The sequence below is a fragment of the Eretmochelys imbricata genome, chromosome 13 (genome assembly GCF_965152235.1).
Source record: "Eretmochelys imbricata isolate rEreImb1 chromosome 13, rEreImb1.hap1, whole genome shotgun sequence".
Taxonomy (NCBI): Eukaryota; Metazoa; Chordata; order Testudines; family Cheloniidae; genus Eretmochelys; species Eretmochelys imbricata.
The window spans coordinates 39034921-39056009 of NC_135584.1; the positions used below are offsets into that span (position 1 = coordinate 39034921).

The 21089-nt window shown below is 48.8% G+C and overlaps 1 protein-coding gene and 1 gene segment (V, D, J or C); both read right to left on the bottom strand.

Moving 5' to 3' along the window:
* The window catches only part of LOC144273435 (immunoglobulin heavy constant gamma 2-like), an 84667-nt gene that overhangs the window by 35871 nt on the left and 27707 nt on the right, over window positions 1-21089 (bottom strand).
* Window positions 1-21089, bottom strand: part of LOC144273762 (uncharacterized) — a 51523-nt gene that overhangs the window by 2923 nt on the left and 27511 nt on the right. Inside the window, exons 2-12 of the mRNA XM_077832466.1 lie at window positions 13830-14138; window positions 11996-12322; window positions 11363-11683; window positions 9157-9471; window positions 7602-7886; window positions 6870-7190; window positions 6152-6481; window positions 5181-5507; window positions 3399-3704; window positions 1456-1755; window positions 358-684 (exon numbers count right to left, since the gene is read on the bottom strand). Coding sequence (XP_077688592.1) covers window positions 358-684; window positions 1456-1755; window positions 3399-3704; window positions 5181-5507; window positions 6152-6481; window positions 6870-7190; window positions 7602-7886; window positions 9157-9471; window positions 11363-11683; window positions 11996-12322; window positions 13830-14138 — 3468 coding nt within the window. The remainder of the gene's footprint in view (window positions 1-357; window positions 685-1455; window positions 1756-3398; window positions 3705-5180; window positions 5508-6151; window positions 6482-6869; window positions 7191-7601; window positions 7887-9156; window positions 9472-11362; window positions 11684-11995; window positions 12323-13829; window positions 14139-21089) is intronic.

Sequence of the window (21089 nt, forward strand, 5' to 3'; positions counted from 1 at the left end):
TTTCAATAATAATAATATTAATAATAATTAATAATTAATAATAACATAATAATAAATTTTTCTCCATCCTTTTGCGTCATATCATCCAGATACTTGCAGGAGAAGAGGTAGGAGACCATAAATAAGAGCAAAATTTCCCATGGGTGCAGTTGGGTTATCGTTTTAATAGGCTTGTGAAATGTACAGAAAGAAGGCAGGCGAATGATGTCTTCATTGAGACTGAATCAAAGGAAACACACATAGGGAATAGCCAGAGGCCAAATTGGAAGGAGTGGGGGACAGCCAACAGAGGAATCTTTAGGTTGAGGTGCAGAGTGGATTATGGGGCACTAATGAAGCAACTAAGATGTGTTTTACCAGTATGGACATTGGCACTTCTTGCTATAATCCCTTCAGAGGAGAGGTGGGCGACTAGACAGCTGTAGGAAGTCCCCAGAATCCATTTGCTCCTGGACACCTCAAGCTTGCTGATCACTGAGCACTGATGGCTGTTATGGTCACAGTCGTGGTTCTCGTTATCAGCCGGGATGTCGACCTCAGTCTGGGCTGTCTTCTCTTGCCACCAGATGGAGATCTCACTGGGGTAGAAGTCTTTGACGATGCAGTGAAGAGTGAGGTTTTGGTTGCTGCAGATTTCCTCTGAGGATGGGGGCAGAAGGTAGACAGCTGGAGCCTTCAGGGAACCTGCAGCATTGGAGGAGCGCGGTGGGGAGAGAGAGCACAAGAATGGCATAATTGAATATAAAGTATCATGGGTCAACAAAGTCATTCAAGGTGGCTTTGATTCCAAGGCACTAAGAAAGTGCTTACCAGATAAGGTGGTCAATTCAAGGCTAATTTACCATTCATTATTAGATGATAGCACTCCTTCACTCCCTCTCTCTCCCCCTCACCCATATCTATCTATCTATCTATCTATCTATCTATCTATCTATCTATCTATCTATCTATCTATCTATCTATCTATCTATCTATCTATCTAATACTGTCATCCATCACTGCAGGCCTGGATCTGAGGCCTGGATGCACAAAGGGACTTAGAAATTGCAATGCTTAACCCTACAGTCTATCCCCATTTAGTTCCTTATCACCAACCCTAAACCTACAGTCCATTCCCCAGCCAATGCAGGGTTCTCCCTGACAGTCCATCCCCATCTTGCACTCTAAAATTAACCCTAACCCTATAATTCATCCCTAGCTGCTCACTTATGCTTAACTCTAAAATCTATTCTTAGCTAGTGCCCTAACTTTAACCCTAACCCTAGAGTCCATCCCCAGCTAATCACGTAACCTTAACCATAACCCTACAGTCTATCATCCAGCCAGTCCCCAGTGATCCATTTCCAGCTAATTGAACATTCCCATGGGCTATTTTCCTGTGTGACTGTGGATAGCTCCAGTGAATCCAGGGTCCTTCTGGGAGGCCAGTCTCTGACCTTTCCCCTAAGTCCTCACCATTCTTTGGGCTGATGCCCAGCACATGCTCCGACAGGTCACTCTTGATCTGGCATCTGACGGTCTCAGTGGAGTTCCATTCACTCAGGTTGACCTGCAGCCAACTTTGCAGCCAGATGCTGCCGTTGAGTTGCTCCATCCTCACAGCTCCCAGGTCCGCCAGCTCACCGTCCATCGTCCAGTTGATGCTGGCATTGGCCAGGGAGGTCTTGCATGTCACAGCAGCCATCTTGTTCATGAAAAGCTCTTTCAAAGATGGCGGCTGTATGTAGGTGGACAGCAATTCTGGTTCCCAGCAGCCTGTAGAGCCAACCATCAAGGAAGTGATCACACATAATGCTATCTGCCCAATCAGTGGGGGATTTTCAGATTATGGGTCCTTAAAGTTTAGAGTGTAGGGTATGTTTTTTCTGAGCTGCTCAGCTCCTACTGGGTTTCTGTGTCACACATTCATAGATTCATAGATCTAAGGCCAGAAGAGACCATTGTGATCATCCAGTCTGACCTCCAGCATAACACATGCCAGAGAACTTCCCTGAGTTACTTACTGCATGAACTAGAGTAGATCGTTTAGAAAAACATCCTGTTTTGATCTAAAAATTGCCAGTTATGGAGAATCCATAGCCTATGGCAACTTTTTCCAGTGGTTAATTACCCACAATGTATACATTATTTCCAGTCTGAATTTGTCTAACTTCAACTTCCAGACATTTTCATTTTGTTATACCTTTGTCTACTAAATTTAGAGCCCTCTATTATCAATTTTTTCCATATGTAGCTATTTGTAAACGGTGATTAAATCACCCATTAATAGGGCCCTACCAAATTCATGGCCATGAAAAATACATCACAGACCATGAAATCTGGTCTCCCCTGGTCTTTTGTATACTTTTACCTATACTATACTATAGGGTAAAAGTATACAGATGTACATAATGTTTCTCAAATTGGGGATCCTGACACAAAAGGGACTGCAAAGCTATTGTAGGGGGATTGAGGGATTGCCGCTCTTACTTCTGCCCTGCTTTCAGAGCTGGGTGTCTGGACAGCTGCTTTCTGGCTGCCCAGCTCTGAAGGCAGCACAGAAGCAATACTGCAAACCCCTCTTGGGCCGGGACCCCGAGTTTGAGAAATGCTCACTTAAGGGCTTTACCTGTTTATATTTTACTGGATTTAAATACATATTCATCCTTTGTTACAACAGCATGAAATTTAAGATTTAAATATTTGAAACCATGAAATTCAAGATTTTAAAAATTCGATGACTGTGAAATTTACAAAAATGGACTGTGAATTTGGTAGGGCCCTACCCATTAACCTTCTCTTTGTCAAGATAAGTAGAATAAACATCACTGTAATTCTTTAATCATTCTTGTAGTCTTCTCTGAAACTGAGAACTGAAAGCTGATCATTGAGAATTGACTTTCAATGTCCAACAACTAATAGCTAAGAATTGATAGATGATAACTGAGAATGGACTTTTAATACTTGGCAATTCATAACTAAGAATTGACAAATGATGACTGAGAATTGATTTTCAATACTTAATGATTGATAATCGAGAATCGACTTTTGGTAAGTGAGAACTGACATATGAATACTGACGGATGATAATTGCAAGATGACTACTGATGCTGGACAATTCATGACTGAGAATTGACAAACAATCTTTGCTGATGACATGCATACAGAGAAATTAGGGGAATATTCCTAGATCTAAATGGAGAGAAATGAGATGAAAGTTGCAAAAAGGGGGCAACCTTCATGAATGTGAATTTGGGCACTGTTGAGAAGGGGACAATGACAGGAAGCTGTGGCCAGAGAAAAGATACTCAAGAAGGAGGAAGAGATTTTGGACACACAACTTCCATAAATGTCACCTAAATCCCCTAGGAAGCATGGAATATCTCAGCCTGCGGAGCTAAGTCCTGCTCAGTGCTTACCAGTAGAGTGCAGTGCCTTCTCCAGGGTCGTGTTAGTGGAGCTATGGATCACAGTGCAGGTGTAGGCCTTCAGCGTGCTATATTCGGCTGCCCTGAGCACCAGCTGACAGCTCTGCTGGAACCTCCCATCTCCCAGGGTTGTTGGAGAGGAGGGAGAGCTGCAGTTGAGGTGCTGCTTGTTGAAAGTCCATTGCATGTCTAGGTGCTTTGGGTAGAAGCCGGTGGCAAAGCACGTCAGATTCTCATGCCCACCTATGTCTGGTGCGTGGAAGACTGTGACTGTTGGGGGAGATGGCTCCAGGAAATCTGAAACAAAGGGTTGGCTTTTTGTTGCAATTTAATTTATGCAGAAGGATGGGGGGAGGATGCCGAAGGTGGGGAAGCTAGGAAGCTGAAGAGAAGGTGAACTCTAATTACACCTAGAAATGTGAGTGTTGTGTAGAAGGAAAAGGCAAGGATGGTGAAGGATTTAGCTTTCAGTGGAAATCTCTAACCACCAAGCTCTTCAGATGCAAACTCTGAAAGTGCAGACCATGCCTCCCTATGGCTCTGGGGGATTATCATCATAATGTGGTGATCCTTAGGTTGCAATGCCAATGCTCCATAGTGACACCTGATCGCATCATGTCATGTTGTGATGCAAATGCTGAGTCATGACACAATCGTATGATACTATGATGCAATGCAAACCGTGGGCCCGTGGCAAGAGAACTGTCTCATGTCATGCTACAGTGCAGATGCTGCTATGCAACCAGGTCATGTCAAGGTGTCATGCAAACACTATGTCATGAAACGACTGCATAGTGTTGAGCTGCCGCGCAAACACACATAACTAAACTGTGACACAATTTTTCCATCATTTTGTATCAAGGGGCAGTGCAAATGCTGAATCATGCTGCATTCACGCCATGCTGAGATGCGGTACAAACACTGTTCCATGATACTACCGCGTCATGTTGAGATGCAGCATCAGTGCATCCTGGGGCATCTTTATTTTGCCACAGCCAGACGTCAACATTTCACAACACAGCATCAAGGCGACAGGTCATGGCATCAGGAATAATCACAGTCATGACAGAACACTGCCAGGTTACAGCAAAACATTAACAAAAGTATAATCCTAGCAGGCCAAAATATCAGCATCTCATGACAAGACATCATACAACAAAAAAAAAATAAGTATATCACTACAGTGCAGTATACAATAAACCACCAGAAATCATCACCAAGTCATGATGAGACACCATCCCGTGATGACAAGACATCACAACTCATGTCTATGTATCACCACATAATGAAAAAATAGCAATGTCATGACAAAATATGATGATGTGACAAAGTGAGATCTTGCTGTGACATAATAACAGCACATCATGACAAAGTATGTCCTGATAGTGTGTCCCGTTTCTATGCAGCATAAATCGTGCCATGCTGGTGTGAAATTACTCTGTGCCATAAAGCCACCATGTCGCAATGCAGCTACATCCCACAGCAACACCACAGTGCAGGGGTGTGAAGCTAGACATCACCATATCATGATGAGATATCACGAGCTCACAATCTGCACCCTCATATCCCTCCACAGTATCATCATACTGAGATGAAAAGTCATTACTGAATTGTTCCTTTGAGTCGATTTCCCCAGGGAGGGCCACCCAGTCCTAGTTTTAAAAATCCCGAGAAATGGATTCTCCCTTCCCTTAGGGAAAATGGTTCCCCAGACTTACAGAGCCCACCACTTCTTCCCACTGCTAGGGAATTCTTTCTGGCATCTAGACTCACCTAACACAGTCCTGCTGGTGTAGTGCATAGACGGCAAGGACTCATGGCCTACCAAGCAAGTATATACAGCCCCACTTTCCCACTGAGACACTGGGATTTTCAGGTAGCTTTGGGTAGAGAAGGTTGAATTCCTCTCTTTAGCCACTGGGGGAAGAGTAATGTATCCAGAGGGCTCGATGCTGTGGTTGTCCCTTTTCCATTCAATGAGCAATTCAGATGGGAAGAAATCAGAGACCTCACAGGTGAGCCACACCTCAGCATTGGGGCTGGGTTGTGCTGGCGATGGGATAACGAGGGATACTGAAGGAGCCTTGGCTATGCTGGCATCTGTATGGAGGGGAAGTGCAATGTGAGTTCATCAAGACTGACTTGAAACCCTGAAGTCAATGGAGTTGGGGAATTGGATATGGAGCCTCTCCCCTCTTGGGGGCAGCGGCTCTGACCCGGCTCCAGGGCAGGGGATTGGCTGGCTCAGGGGGTGGGGAATGGGAAATGGGGTCTTTCCCCTCTTGTGGGTCCCATCTCTGATCCAGATCCAAGTAGGGGACATTAAATGGCTCATTTGCCAGCTCTGTACTAGGGGGAGCTGTGCTACAGAATTTGGGGTGTTGGACTCTCTCTCTCTATCCTTTCCGATTGGTTGTCATCTACCTATCTATTCTTCCTCTTCTCTAACTATTTATCCCCATAAATATCCATCCATCCATCCATGCAATGCCCCATCCATCCATCCATCCATCCATCCATCCATCCATCCATCCATCCATCCATCCAATGACATTCATCCCTGCATACATCCATCTATCCATCATATGACTGCATCTCTCTCTCTCTGGGGCTTATAGTACCTGACCCCTTCCCGTGGGTGGCTGTATTTCAGTAAGGAGTGGGAGGGGTCCCTGTCCCTACCCCCTATAAAGCATTAGGGCAAAGTCACTGATTATTGTTTGAGTCCCTTCTCCTTCTCTCACCCCTGAACTTCTGGATGGTCTCCTCCATGCCTTTGAACAGCGAGCAGGGATGAGTCACTCTACAGAGGATGCTTCTCCCGGAGTCCCAGACTCCCCTGGGGATGGCTAGGTGGCTCAGGAGACTCTGGGTCTGGTTGCTGTATTTCTTGGCTTCTCCCACGGTGGCATTGGCAGTCCAGTTGGCACCGTCCAGCTCCCAGGTGAGTTTTGCCTGGCCCAGCTCATAGCCCACTGCCAGGCAAGTCAGGAGGGCTTCGTCTCGAGTGAGCAAGGCTTCCAGGGATGGCTTGAGGAGGTACAGGTTTGGCAGGGGGATGCTCCCCTGACAGGCTGGAGTGGAGAAGAAAGGTAGACATGTCCTTCACATGGTGTGGTGGTGGGGAGAGGCTGCAGGGAGGGAAGGGATGGGGGAGAGGTTGAGGGAGCTGCTTGGGGTAGGGTGAGGGGTGCAGAGCAGAAGCAGAGAAGGGTCGGGGGACAGGGATGCCAGGGGGAACAATGAGGAGTTTGGGGAGCAGGGAGGAGTAGACCAGGCCTGATCCAGATGGGGTAGGGGGTGCAAAGTGGGAAGGGATGGGGGGATCAGGGTGGAGAGCAGAGGGGGCTGCAGAAGGTGAGGGGGTGGGGGAGTAGGGAGGGGAGAGGGGGTCAGGGAGTGGAGGGGGAGCAGGTGGGGGGAAGGGGAGGGATCCAGGGGGCATTAGGGGACCTGACTCACCTGCACACTTGCTGGTAGTGCTGAGCTGGGTGCTACCAGTCCCAGGATGGGTCACATGGCAGCTGTACTCCCCCAGCTCATCCCACTCTGCCTGGGACATGGTCAGGTTGCTGGAGGAGCTGAATCTTCCATCTTTCCCCTGGAGGAGTCCAGCCTGGGTGCCCTCTCTCTCCTTCCCACCCGCCTGCCAGGTCAGCTGCAGGCCCTGGGGGTAGTAGCCACTGGCGGAACAGAGCAAGGCAACAGTGTCACTGGCTCCTGGGCTCGGGCAGGCAGGCAGGATGTGGAGTGTCACTGTGGGGGCACTGGGGAGCATCCAGTCTGCTTGGAGAAACAGAGTCACGGTGGGGTGCTGACAGAAACCCTCCAGAATCATCCTTCTGTCTGTCTGTCCATCTGTCTAGCTATCTATCCCCATACAGCTCATCTCTCTCTCTCCATCCAAATCCATCCATTCAATGACCCCTATCACCTTTTACTCCAGAAGAGATAAGAATTGCCATGCTGGAATGCACCCATTAGCCTGTTTAGTTTGGTAACCTAGCCTTGCTACCATACTAAGACTATGTGGCAATGTAGCTCAACATCCCCACATCCCATCCATGACTGGTCCATCCATTCCTGTATCTTCTCTCCCTGACGCTCTGAATCAGCCAACTGGCACATTTAGGCCTTTATCACATCACCAGGAATATAAATATTGGTGTTACAGTAGATCATTCTCTAGTTCACCTTTGCCGATGGTCTTCTTGGTCACCTTTCCCCCTGTCTCTTTATGCTCCACCTCACACGTGTAATTTGCCTCTTCGTCCCATTTGTCCATAGTTGTTTCAAAGCTGGCTCTGTATGTACCATCCTCCATCCTTTGCTCGCTTGCAGGGTGTAGCTTTCCTTGCCACTTGATTGTCACTCCTTTGGGCCTGTAGTCATATGCAATACACTTCAATGTCACAGTTTTCTTCTCCAAGTCTATGGACTGCAGGAGTTCAACTGTGGGTGTTTGTGGATTGGTTGGGGCTGCAAAAAAACCCAGAGCTTAATCTGATAGCAGCCAGGCTGAGCAAAAGGGAAAATAGAGTAGATATGTATAAACAGGTTAGGAAAGGGCTGACTCACCTGCGTGGAGCGATAGCAATCCCTCAGGAGGGTTAGCGAAAGAAAGGAAGGGGTAGTCTTCATGAGGCAACATGCAGGAGCATCAAGGAAGGTGGGCAAGAAAGAGCCTCATGCTGTATCCTAGAGTGCCACAGTCACCAACAAATCCAAAATGTGCAATGGGTGTGTGCACCTACCGAGCGGAACGGGAGCATCGCCGTTCAGTTGTGTGGGGTGTTTGGAGTTGTTGCCTTTGAAGTGCACCCTAGAGTCTGATGTCTGCTCTATCGAACATTGTATGAAGGATATGCCTGGTGTCGCTCATGAGATTAGCCTTGTAAAGTACATGCTGTTGGAGTTGGGACTCCACATTCATATGGATGCCCAAGCCACACTGTGGGGCAATGGAGCTGAGGGGTTTCTTTCCTGTGCTTGTATGCACTCATCAGCTTCTGAATCAGATATGGAATCTGCCCCACCCCAGCTCACGTTTCCCTTGAGAACAGATTTTAATTGAGTGCCTGTCATGGCTGCAGATCCACGAAGGCATTTCCAATGTGCTGACAACAAATTTGAGAAATAAGAAGGGACCAGAAGGACAAAATTGTGAATCTTCCACCATGAGAATCCATGTCTAAGTGTGAAGCAAACAACTCCCAGAGGGATCCATGGTTAAGAAGGAAAGAAATTTTTCAGGGAACCACCTCCCAACCATGAAAGACCTCTGTGAACTTTCCCCAAGAGCAAGAGTGTCCATCCCAATGTCTTGGCCAAATCACAGCCCAGTGAGATTACATTCTGCTCCCACCCTGAAATTCCCTCTTGCAATTAGGACAGTTTTCCTGCACTTCCTTTAGTTGTGATGGGGTCCGTAAGGCTGTGGAATCATCTCCTCAAGGGGTGGGTTGGGATCCCCATTGCTTGGGGCATTTCAGACTGGATAATGCCTTGGGGGAAAAGGTAAATTTCCTGCACTGGAGTAGAGGGGACATTCCCTACCCAGCTCAGGTTGCAATAAATCTTGCAGTTCTTCGTTTCACCAAATATGGCATCATAATGGAGAGATAAATCCTTCATTGCACCCCTCCCACCAGGGCTCAAATGGAGTCATGCAGTTGTTCATGCCATTGGCTGGGATAAGAAAGCATGTGGACATCCCCAAATTAACACCTGCCTCTGAGAATCCACTTACCGAGGGACACCTTTTCCACAACTCTCTTGGGCTCTTCCATGGCCGGGTGATGCACCACACAGGTGTAATTTACTGCTTCTCTACTTTTGTCAACCTTCAGGACGCTGTAGGCAGAGAAAGTGCCACTTCCTGACACAGGGCCATTGTTGTAACTGGACTTGAGTTCCGGGGAGTTGTTCTTTAACCATGACATGCTGATCTCTTCAGGGTGAAAGCCACTAGCTTCGCAGATGAGAGTCAAGGAGACTCTGTTCCCAGAAATGTCTTCATGGTAGGCTCGGGAGATGGTGACTGAGGGCTCCTTGTTACTGATGTCTAAATGAAAAGGAAAAGGGGCAAGAGAAGAATAAGACTTGGTTTGCATGTCTAAGTTAAGGACTTAGATTCAGCAGCTATCACTGTGTGAAGGGGCCAGGGAGGGCAGTTGTTCAGGATAGATGTGAAGCTAGACTAGGCAAAATAAAAACTCAACCCTTGAGCATCATCTCCCTTGAAACTCAAAGGCCCATGACCTTCACCCAAAGATTCAAATGAAGTCCTGAGCCTTCCCCTCACCCTTAAATGGCAACTTAACATCATCACCTTCATCTTCGTCTTCATCACCATCATCATATTCATCTTCTTCACCTCCCTTGTCTTCATAATCACTTCCTTCCTCCTTATCTTCATCTTCTCCAGCATTCTAACGTTCTTTCTTTTTTTCTCCTTCAGCATCTTCATTTCCTTCTTCATTGTCATTGACATCATCTTCATCTCAGTCTTCATCCTCCTCCTGATCTTTATCCTCAGCTTGGTTTTACAGTAATGCAGATGGACATGGGTCTTTGAGCTATTCCTGCGTTCCAAACCTGAACCCTCACCCCAAACCTTGAACCACACTATCTCCTCTTCACCCCAAGTCTCCACCATGCATCATCATGACATTGGGTCACCAACCCATTTGCTCACTCAGATGGAGCCTCTTCCCTCTTTCAAATGCTCACAGCAAAATTCAATACAATTGAGATTTTCAAAGGCTAGCCAAGGGATTTGGACACCTTGGGTATTTCAATGGGATTTGGGAACCTAACTCCACTGGACTCCATTAGAGATTCTCATCAGAAATATCCCTGAAAGGCCAAATGCTGGGCAACAAGCACCAGCCTGATTTCCAGAGGTAAGAAGTACTTACGCACATCAGATCAGAGTCACAAATAGGACACTAAGTCCCTCACAGGCCACATCCCCAGATCCCAGGGAGCCAGGGGAGTGAAATTCTTGGAGGAGCTGGCATTCAATGATAAGAAGACAGTGAGTACTGGGAAAACATCTCAACTGAATATTAATGGTGATCCCCTGAATGAGAGATTCACAGGGGAAATAGGTTTCAGAGTAACAGCCGTGTTAGTCTGTATTCACAAAAAGAAAAGGAGTACTTGTGGCACCTTAGAGACTAACGAATTTATTTGAGCATGAGCTTTCGTGAGCTACAGCTGATTTCTTTAAATGGCTGAGAAAAGAATTGTGCTGAATAGAATAACTATTTCTGTCTGTGTATCTTTTTTGTAACTTAAGGTTTTGCCTAGAGGGGTTCTCTATGTTTTTGAATCTAATTACCCTGTAAGATATCTACCATCCTGATTTTACAGGGGGGATTTCTTTATTTCTATTTACTTCTATTTTCTATTAAAAGTCTTCTTGTAAAAAACTGAATGCTTTTTCATTGTTCTCAGATCCAAGGGTTTGGGTCTGTGGTCACCTATGCAAATTGGTGAGGCTTTTTACCAAACCTTGTCCAGGAAGTGGGGTGCAGGGTTTTGGGAAGTATTCTGGGGGGAAGGACGCGTCCAAACAGCTCTTCCCCAGTAACCAGTATTAGTTTGGTGGTGGTAGCGGCCATTCCAAGGACAACGGGTGGAATACTTTGTACCTTGGGGAAGTTTTGACCTAAGCTGGTAAAGATAAGCTTAGGAGGTTTTTCATGCAGGTCCCCACATCTGTACCCTAGAGTTCAGAGTGGGGGAGGAACCTTGACATGGGAAATATTAATTATGGCTGAAATACACCCCTGTGCTGAGGGCCTAGGCTCCGCTAAAGTCCTACCTGTCGGGGGCTTAACTGGGACTTAGAGGCTGCCTAGGACTTGTGCGGGGTGAGTTTCACCCTCTAATCCCAATTAACAATGACTGGAGTTTGCCTTTCCCTTTGAGATGCCAAGGCTACTCACCTGTATTGCTCACGGTTATGTCCTGGGTTAGTTCTCCAGAACAGAGTGTGGTCACTTTGCAGGTAAATATGGTGCCTTGTCCCCATTGGGCCAGTGACACAGGGTGAGAACTGACCAGGCTGGTGGTCCCATTGCTGTTCTTCTTGAGAGTTTCTGTCTTCGCCGCAGAACTGACTTGCCCATCCACTTTCCATGTGATTCTGCTGGCTGCTAAGTCATAACCCAAAACTAGACAGGTAACATGACCAGAATTTTTGATGATGTCTTCATAGGAGGGTTTGGTTAAGTAGACGGTTGGGTCAAGTGAACTTCTGAGACAGGCTGAGAAATGCAAAGAGATGTCATTGACCAGCATAAATAATGTGGAAAGGCAGAAAAAGACTATCGAAATCTAGTCTAATCTATCCATCCATCCACCTCCATCAGAACACTGGTAGTATCCATCCCATCCGTCCATCCCCCCATTATATCTCTTTCTCTTCCCATCCACCTACAGTATCAATTTCTCTATGGTACTCCTATGTCTCCCATCACACTGGGGTCTAGGTGCAGTCCCACCTACCCTTAGGCAGGGCTGGTTTCTGAGTAACTCTCCACCCCACCTCCCCACCATGCACAGGCGTAGCCCCTCACCCAAGCACTTGCTGGTGTTGTACATGGAGAGCTCTGTTCCCACTGCTGGGTGGGTCACTTGACAGCTGTAGACGTCCCCCCTCTCCCAGCTCTGCCTGGTGACGGTCATGCGGCTCTGCCCCATGTAGGAGCCATCTGTGCCCATTGCAGAGGAAAAGGCCGGGGTGGGGGGGCTCCTCTCCTTTCCATTCACCAGCCATTTCACGTCGGCTTTCCCGGGTCTGAAGCTCAGGAGGAGGCAAACCAGCTCCAGCTGGCTCTCTGTGGCGCTGTCCTCGCAGGTGGGGACCAGGAGGTGAACCTGGGGTGGCATTGCCGAACCACACACTGAGAGCAGAGAGAGGGGAAAACACAGTCCAGCGTCACTCTCTGTAGATCCCCACTCCCCTTCCCGAGAGAGTGGTAACTCTACAGTCCTCCCAGCACTGGCAAAAACCCCACCTTGTTGCGCTGTGTTTACACTGCATACTTTATTCAGCCTCTAGGGATTAACTTCACAGCCATGTAAGGGATTAAAACAAATGGGAACAGGGCCTTTAAATCATTTAGGCAAATATTAAATGCTTCCGTGCATTCTTTCTGCACATGCTGCATGGAGTGTGTTCTTCTTGGTAAACAGCAGGGACAAAGCTGGAACTTGAGCTGTGTTTCTTTGAACTTCTTTTCCTTAATTAATGTCCTGTTTAAGGGGGACTGTGGCGCTGTAGAGCATGACATGGCATCAGAAGAAAACCTGAGAGAGGACTGACTTGTCTGACTACAGAAAAAGGGTCAAATGCTCAGCTGATGTAAGTTGGCACAGGGCCACTGACTTCCGTGGAGATCAGTCGATTTACACCCGTTCAAGTTCTGACCCCAGAATGCCTAGGTTTGCTGCTCTGGGGTTGTATCCATTTCAAAAGATGCCCGAGAACAGCCGGAGTGCAAGAAACACACACAGCTCCATGACAAAGAGGTGTAAGCGAGTGCTAGCTTGTAAGGGGGTGTAGCCCCGTTAGGGCCAGTGGTTGCTGGGAATTGGAGTTTCATGGGGCTGCTTGCTGCAGTCTATATAAGGGAAAGCTTCTGGCTCAGTGCTGAGGAAAGCACCTGAGGGGGAAATCTCTAGATGCGGACCAGGCAGGAGGGCTAGGAACCATGCAGGAAAGAGGACCTAGTGGGAAAGGGGGGGGTGTGCTCCCCATCCAGCCGGCTGAACGCTGGGGGGGGCCCGGGTGGCTGGGAGCCTGTGCTCTGAGTTCCACTGGTTTTGCTTTGAGTCCTTGTGTGTGAACAAACCTGGCCTTTGGACTGAAGGAGCGAATGGGCTTTGTTCTACCCCCCCAGGGGGAGGAGTCTGGGTTTGGGTTTGGGTTTGGGTTTGGGTGAGGGTGAGGGAGTAAGGCAGTGAGCCGAAGATTTCCCCTGTACAGAAGGGCAGCATGAGGCTTAGGTGCCATTTCAGACCAGCTGCGTGTCTAAGATTTCCCAAGGTGCCTGAGGGATTTACATGCCACGTTCCCATGGGAAATGGGTGCCTAAATCCTTTAGGCAGGGCTGAAAAACCTCCCCTTTAGTGGAACATAGGTCTCTGCCCAGGGGTGCGTTTCACCCTGAGGTTTGCCTCATTCAGGGGCCCACGGAGAGGGGCGCTGGGGGCGGGAGTTCTGCAATGACAAAGCACCAGGGCTCAGTGTGTTTCAACATGGGGCCAAACTTTCCCCACTCTTGCAGGGTGAGATTTTTCCAAAGGCACCTACGGGATGTGGATTAAGATTAACTGGCTCCCAGACCCTCTAGGCGCTTTGAAAATCTCAGCCTGGCTGCCCCTTCCTCCCCCCGCCGCATGTCTTACATTCCTGAGGGAACTTCCCAGACACTGTCTTCCCTGTGCCTTGATGCGTCACGTCGCACTGGTAGGGGTCGCCCTGCCGGGAACTGTCGGAGGGGATCAGCAGGCTGCTCTGGGTGTGGAGCCCATTGCTCATCGTCACCTCTGGGAAAGTTTTGACCCCCTTGGTCACTTGGCCAGAATTCCACTTGATGTCCACTGGTGATGGCAAATAGCCAGTTACGAGGCAGGCCAAGCTGGTGTCCGGGGGCACATTGCCGGTCTTGCTGCAGCAGGGAACCAGGGGGAAGACGGAGGGGGCTGTGCGGGTCGCTGGAAAAAGAAAGAGAATATGAGAGAAACCATCAAAAGGGGAAACTCTGAAAACCGGCCACTGATCTATGTACATCCGTCCATCCACCTCCCTCTGTGGCCTGATGGCTGCCTGGCCCAGTGGCCAATTCACTGGGAAAGGAGTCAGGACTCTGAGGTTCTATTCCCAGCTGCTGTGGGACCGTGGGCCTGTTGCAGACCTTCTCTCGCCCTTTAACTTTCCATTGTGAAGTGGTGTCGGAGCGATGGACGAAAAACACGAGAAATGGGATTCTGATCTCGGCTGCTCCAGTGTAAACCTGGAGCAACTCCAGAGGACTAGCTCTGGTTTTGTGCAAGTGATGCTGAAAGGAGACTGGTCCTTTATAAGGCAGAAATATTCCCCATACGCCTCACAATGTGAGTCCAGCCCTCCTCAGCTCTCCAGTGTGAAGTCAGTACTGTTCTTGAACAGATGGGGAAACTGAGGCCTGGAGAGATGACGTGGCTTCCCCAAGGTGACAGAGGGAGTCTGTGGTAGATCTGGGAATAGAAGCCAGTTCCCTAAATCCCTTCCTCTGTTTGATTACTAGGGCCTTACCAAATTCACAGTCCATTTTATTCAATTTCACATGCATAGGATTTTAAAAATTGTCAGTTTTATGATTTCAGCTATTTAAATCTGAAATTTCATAGTGTTGTAATTGTCGGGGTCCTGACTCAAAAAGGAGCTGGCGGGGCGGGTCACGAGGTTATTGCAGGGGGAGTTTGTGGTACTGCTACCCTTACTTCTGTGCGGTTGCTGGCAGTGGCCCTGCCTTCAGAGCTGGGTGGCTGGAAAGCAGCAACTGGCTATATGAGGGATAGCTCAGTGGTTTGAGCATTGGTCTGCTAACCCCAGGGTTGTGAGTTCAATCCTTGAGGGGGCCATTTAGGAAGCTGGGCAAAAATTGGGGATTGGTCCTGCTTTGAGCAGGGGGTTGGACTAGATGACCTCCTGAGGTCCCTTCCAACCCTGATATTCTATGAGTCTATGACTGTTGGCTGGGATCCCAGCTCTGAAGGCAGAGCCGCGGCCAGCAGCAGCCCAGACGGAAGGGTGGCCTGGTTTGGTATTACCACCCTTACTTCTGGGCTGCTGCTGGCAGGGCGCTGCCTTCAGAGCTGGGCGCCTGGCCAACAGTCGCCGTGCTCCGGCCGCCCAGCTCTGAAGGCAGGGCAGAAGTAAGGGTGGCCATACCGCGACCAGACCCACCAACAGCAATTCCGGACCCCAGGGCAGAACAGTCCATGGGCCCCCTAGAAAAGGATGGCTGAGGTTTACGCCACTTACTCACAAGCTGCGCCCGCGTGGACGTGGTCTGTCTTTGCCTTTCACATGCCCGCCTGGCTGCCTTTGCTGCTGCCAGTACCACCCCACATGTGCCTAGGAGCCCTGCGGCCCGCCCGGGTGATTTAAAAGGGCCCGGGGGGTGGGGAGGAGGGGGGACGGGACTGCATATGAAAGTTCAACTAATAAAGCAAAAGTGATAGTTCCCCACCACCACCAGTCTACGTGGGCAGCAGGGAGCCATTTGGGGAGGTATTTTAAGAGGGTGAGTGAGGGGGTATGGAGCAGGAAAACTCCCCAGCAGTGGGGAGGGGGCAGGAGCAGGGGTAGGTGACTAGCAGCTAGCGGCTGCAGGGAGCTGCACTGGGCAACTGTGGGGGGCAGGAGCTAGGAGGGGGTAACCTGGGGCAGGGCAATCTCCATTTGCAGAAGTTTCTCCTTCCTGGGCTGTCCCATGCCTTGTTGCTGGCAGAGAATGGGCAGCCGCGTCTCAGGGCTCTGCAAGCTGCACCCACTAAGCCCCTTCCCATTTGGGGAATGACTCAGGGTAACAGTTTCCCACCTGACAAAGGACACTTCGCTGCAGGTCAAACGCATGGGAAAATATCCCAAATCAGAGGAGATTTTACATTGACATTGATGAATTAGAGAGAAAATGGGGCAAAATTGGAGGGGGAGATGAGAGAAAGGGTCACTAACGTGAGAGAAAAGGAGAGAAACCTGCCTGGATTTTATACCCATCAGTGATAATCAGGGAGAAATGGGGGAGAGAAATGGCCAAATCAGAGGGGATTTCATTCGTCCCCCTCCCCCTAACACCAGCTCGGCTGCCTCTGGGGGTTCCTGGCTGCACAGAGATAGTTCAACCCCCCTAACCTCCCCCCCCCCCCACATTTCACACCATCTTTCCTCTCCCCCCATCTCTGGGTGATTTTCCATCCCGTCCCTGCCTGACCCCTCCCTCCCAGACACACAAGGGGAAAGCCCCCTGGGCCCCGCCTGCTCTTTGTCGCCCCAGCACTGCCCCGGAGCACAGCCAGCCCGAGCCAGGGGCCGCAGGAGGGCAGTGGCTCCATCACTGTCCAGGCCCCACCCAGGCATGTGCCCCGCCTGGGAGCAGATCCCCAGGAGCTGCGAGACCTGCAGCTCCTGGGGCCCTTGTGCAGCTCCTCTTTCCTGCTTGCCCAGCACTGGCCCCAGGTCTCTCCAGCTCTGGGCCGGGGGTGGCAGAGCCCAGGGCTGGGTCCAGCTGGAGAAAGTCCCCCCGGGCTGGGCACACAAAGACTTTCAATGAAAGTCTGTCCCTGGCGCAGGCCCAGCTGGGGAAGCACCAGCGGTTCAGCCTGGGCTCCCAGCTTCCCTTGGAGGCTACAGAGCTCCGCCCCGTGTCTCTGTTCATTGTTTTTCCTACTTCCTTCCTTCCTGCCAGTAATCCCCCCCGGACCCTCCCACTGCTCCCTCCGGCTCCTTCCTGGCTCCTTCGGTACCGACTGGAGCCGGGGCTTCTGGCCGCTGCTACCGTGACAGTGGCCAGAGGCCCCGGGCCCTTTTAAATCATCCGGGCCCTTGGGCAATTGCCCCCTTTGCCCCCCCATCAGCAGGCCTGACTGCAACCCCCTAAAATAACTTTGTGACCCCCCCTGCAACTATCTTTTGGGTCAGGACCCCCAATTTGAGAAACACTTGTCTCACCTGTGAAGTGTGTATAGTATAGGGTGAAAGCACACAAAAGACTAGTTTTCATGGGGAGAGACCAGATTTCATGGTCTGTGACATGGTTTTCACGGCTGTGAATTTGGTAGGGCCCTATTGGTGACAACACCGTTTGTTAAAGCTAGAGAAAAGCCCTCCACAAGTCACGGATGGAAGAGATAACTCAACAAGTGCCCTTTCTCCTCCGGTCCCTGCCCTTCTGTGCAAACAGATCTTTCAAACCATACACCTCGGATTCTGGGCTCTTCAATCTGCCTCTCCGGGACACTGACAGGTACAGGGGCAATTCACTGAGGATGAAATATTCACTCCCAGGTGGTTTTCCCAATTTTACAGTATTTTGGGGGTTGCAGTTCTTATTTCCGGATTCTGGTGGACTCTCCATGACACGGAGTCCTTAAAGCCAGCTTTGGCCTCTCTTTCTAACTGCTCTGCTCGACCAGAAGGTGGGGGCTTGGGCCAGGGATCGCCGGGGGACGTGCCGATCACGGTGATCCCTTCTTCTGCCCTAAAACTCCACGAATTGATGAGTTCTAAACAGGTCAAATTGCAGTGGACATTCCACCACCAGTCATGGTGCAAGGAACCACCCAACTACTTCTCACCACCTTCACAGGAGCAAGGACCAGAAGAGACCCTTTGTATAATGAAGACAAACTGCCAGGAGACGTTAAAAGAAAGAAAAGGTGGCTAAAGGGAGAAAAGATAGCTGTCTACAAGTATATACATCCTCTCTCTCTCTCTCTCTCTCTCTCTCTCTCTCATATCTACAAAACATCTCTCTCATATCTCTCCTGTATCTGGATACCCTATAAATACATTCAGAATATCATCCTCCCTTCCAAGCACAATATTTTTAACATTCCCGCCAGACCCCTTACTGCAAGCTCCTGAAATGTTTGGAAGAAGTCAGGGAGTCATTAGTCAGGAGAATCAATGAGAAGTTGAACTGATGCCCTTGTCAATGAAGCTGTGACAATTTACAGGCTCTGCCCTTCGGTTTCCATTGAAGTAATAGGAATTGGTAGTTCACCTGCCCTGCCCCCACCCCCTGGGGGCCCAGGCAACCTTGGTACATTAGCCTTCCACCACAGCTGCTTATTCCAGTACATCCACCTCCCCAAACCTCAGACATTTCTTGAACCAAAACAGATCATCATGAACCTTCTCAAATGCTCACTGAACTTATTTGCTTCCGACTCTGCAGCAACATGTCTCGATTTTGAGTACTTCTCTGGCAGCCGTTACCATTGTACCTGGGCACCTCACAAACTTTAATATCTTTATCCTCTCACACGCCCCATTGAGGTAGGAGGAATACCATCATCCCGATTTACAGATGGGGAACTGAGGCATAGGCAGGCTAAGTGATGTGCCCAAGGTCACGCAGGAAATGATGGAATTGAATCCAAGTCACTAACCATTGGATCACCCTTCCATACCAGGGCTTTCCCTGCCCATCCTGTTTCTGTGAGCTCTCCCTGGCCTATTTTTGCAAAAAACGTAAGGGCATATTTTTGGAGAAGAATCCGAACACTCAGGGTCTTAATATAAAATAATCCTTTTTCTGCCTCTCACTCGTTACAGTCTCCCAGCTCTGTTACTTACCAGCAGACCCAGTGGACCATTAAAATACGTGCATCTCAGCTACGTCTTACCTGGTGAAATCCAAACACGAGTAAATCTCTACTGAGTGCGGTGACTGTATCCAGTTGCACCAAAGAGCTGGTCTTACCTTGCAAAGGCAGATTTGCATGTCACACCAATCTCTTTCAATGGTGCTTCATCACTGGCACACCCATGTGATAATTATAGCAGTCTCCATTTTCTTGCTATTGAGCAGAGTTGAAATTGCAGCCTGGGTTCATTGGCCAATGGCTAAGCCTGTCCATGAGGGGACTGGCCAATGGCTAAGCTTGTTAGTCAGAAGACAGGAGAATATCGCTCCTCAATCTTTCTTGCTTCTGTTGCTCAAGTTAAGGTGAGTTATTCACCTTCTGGGGTGAACTGACCTGGAAAAGTAACAATATAAGAACCATTCCCCTTGAATTCCAACCAGGGACTGCTATGAGGTGCTTGGAAATGATTTCATGGCTGCCTTTGTACTTCTGAAATCCAGAGGAGAAGAGAATGGGAATTGCTGCCCTCATGGCATGTTTGGTCAGGAGACCCAGAACTCTCTTCAGGGAGAAAGACTTGAGGAAACAAGAAAACATTTGGAGAAGCATCCACAGTTTTCTTGGGCAGGGTGTTGTTGCGATAATTGGCCTACAAAGTTACCCGCATTGTGCGCTCGACTGTAAAAAGCGAGCGTATGTTTGTAAGAGGTCACAATAACCTATCACAACAAATGTTGATGGGAAAAGGCATGAAAGGGAGACAGACTGAATTAATCCAAGCAAAAACACCCACTGATGTAACTCAAGAACTGTGTTAAGATCATGCCTGGTAAACAAGAACAATGAGAGACAAAAATCAGTGAACCAAAATGGGTGTGTTGAGAATTAGGCCTAATTGGCGGGCAACACAATGAGGGGCTGGGCTATTCTGCCTGACGCTTTCTTTTGGAGTCCCTAACCCTAATCCTGAGAGATGTCCTGACCAGACGGACCAGAGAGAGGAACCCAGTTGATACCACCACCTCCACCGGCTCCGGCTGAATTCCAAACACTACCTGGGATGCGAGACTTTGTCTCCCCCCACCCCCACAATGTGTCCATTTCCTTTTCTACCGTATTTCTTTTCTCTCTCTCTTTCTCCTTCTGTCTGATAATAGTCTGGCTTAGCCAGCCAAGACTAAACATTCTGCAACACCGTTGTCAGCCTGTGACCAGAGAGGGGCCAAACAAAAGCAAGGCTCTAAACACCCTGATGCTGGTCCGAGTTTGCCATATCTCGGAGTGGCTGGTAAAACCGGGTGCTATGCCTGTGTTTCACCATCAGTGAGGTTGCAAGTGAAAGTCAACACCAGAGACAGAAGTTGCATTTTCTCTCTTTGCTGGTCTTTTCCCTCCCCATTTTATGTGCGTTTGCTTTGTCTTCTAGGAAACAGGATCAGATTTTAACAACAACAGCGTCAGTGACAGCCCCAGCCCATCTCAACTAACTTCTTCTCTTTTCCCCGAAAGGACAGTTGTTACCATCTTTGATACCATCTAAAAGAACCATCAAACAAGGGCTTTTTTCCTCCTAAAATCTCTGTCTGGCTAAGGGGAAGGGAACCAGGAATGTTGTTAAAATGAAAGCTGTATTTAACACGTTACATTTCACAGGCTTTACCTGGTTTTCTTCTTTTCTATATTTTTAATTAACGATTGAAAGGGTTTTTAATGGTGTATTTACCGTGGTGCTAAGCAAGCTGAGGTCTCTGCGTACCAAACCCCAAACCTTGTTTAATTTTGAATGGTGACTGGGTTTATCACGTGTGAGACTGAGTGACGCAAAAGATCAGACCAGATTAAGATATCGTGGTGTTGGCGTCAGCTAAGAACCTGAGACAGAGTGGAACAGCATGGCACCCTGCAATGTCAACCCACCATACTGCGTCAACACGTTAGGCTTACTCCAGTGTTTTAAACCACCGTTGCAGAACGCTGTAGTGCCTTTGGAAGTATAATTTCCTGTAATCACATTGTAATTTTAATTTTGCCCATTTCACATGACAGCAATTTTACAAGTATTTACCAACTGGTTTGATGTTGTTCACCGCTCTTCTAGTATTATTATACCTAGCAGACCAAACTGAGATAAGCCCCAAATGTGCTGGGTGCAGGTATATGGGCTGGAAAACATGCCTTACGCAGAGAGACGTAGAGAGTTCAGTCTATTTAGCGGACCCTTAGAGAAAGTTCAGAGGCAACTGGATCTTAGTCTATAAGTACCTGTGCTGGGTGAAGATCTCTGATAGTCAAGGACTCTTTAATCCAGCA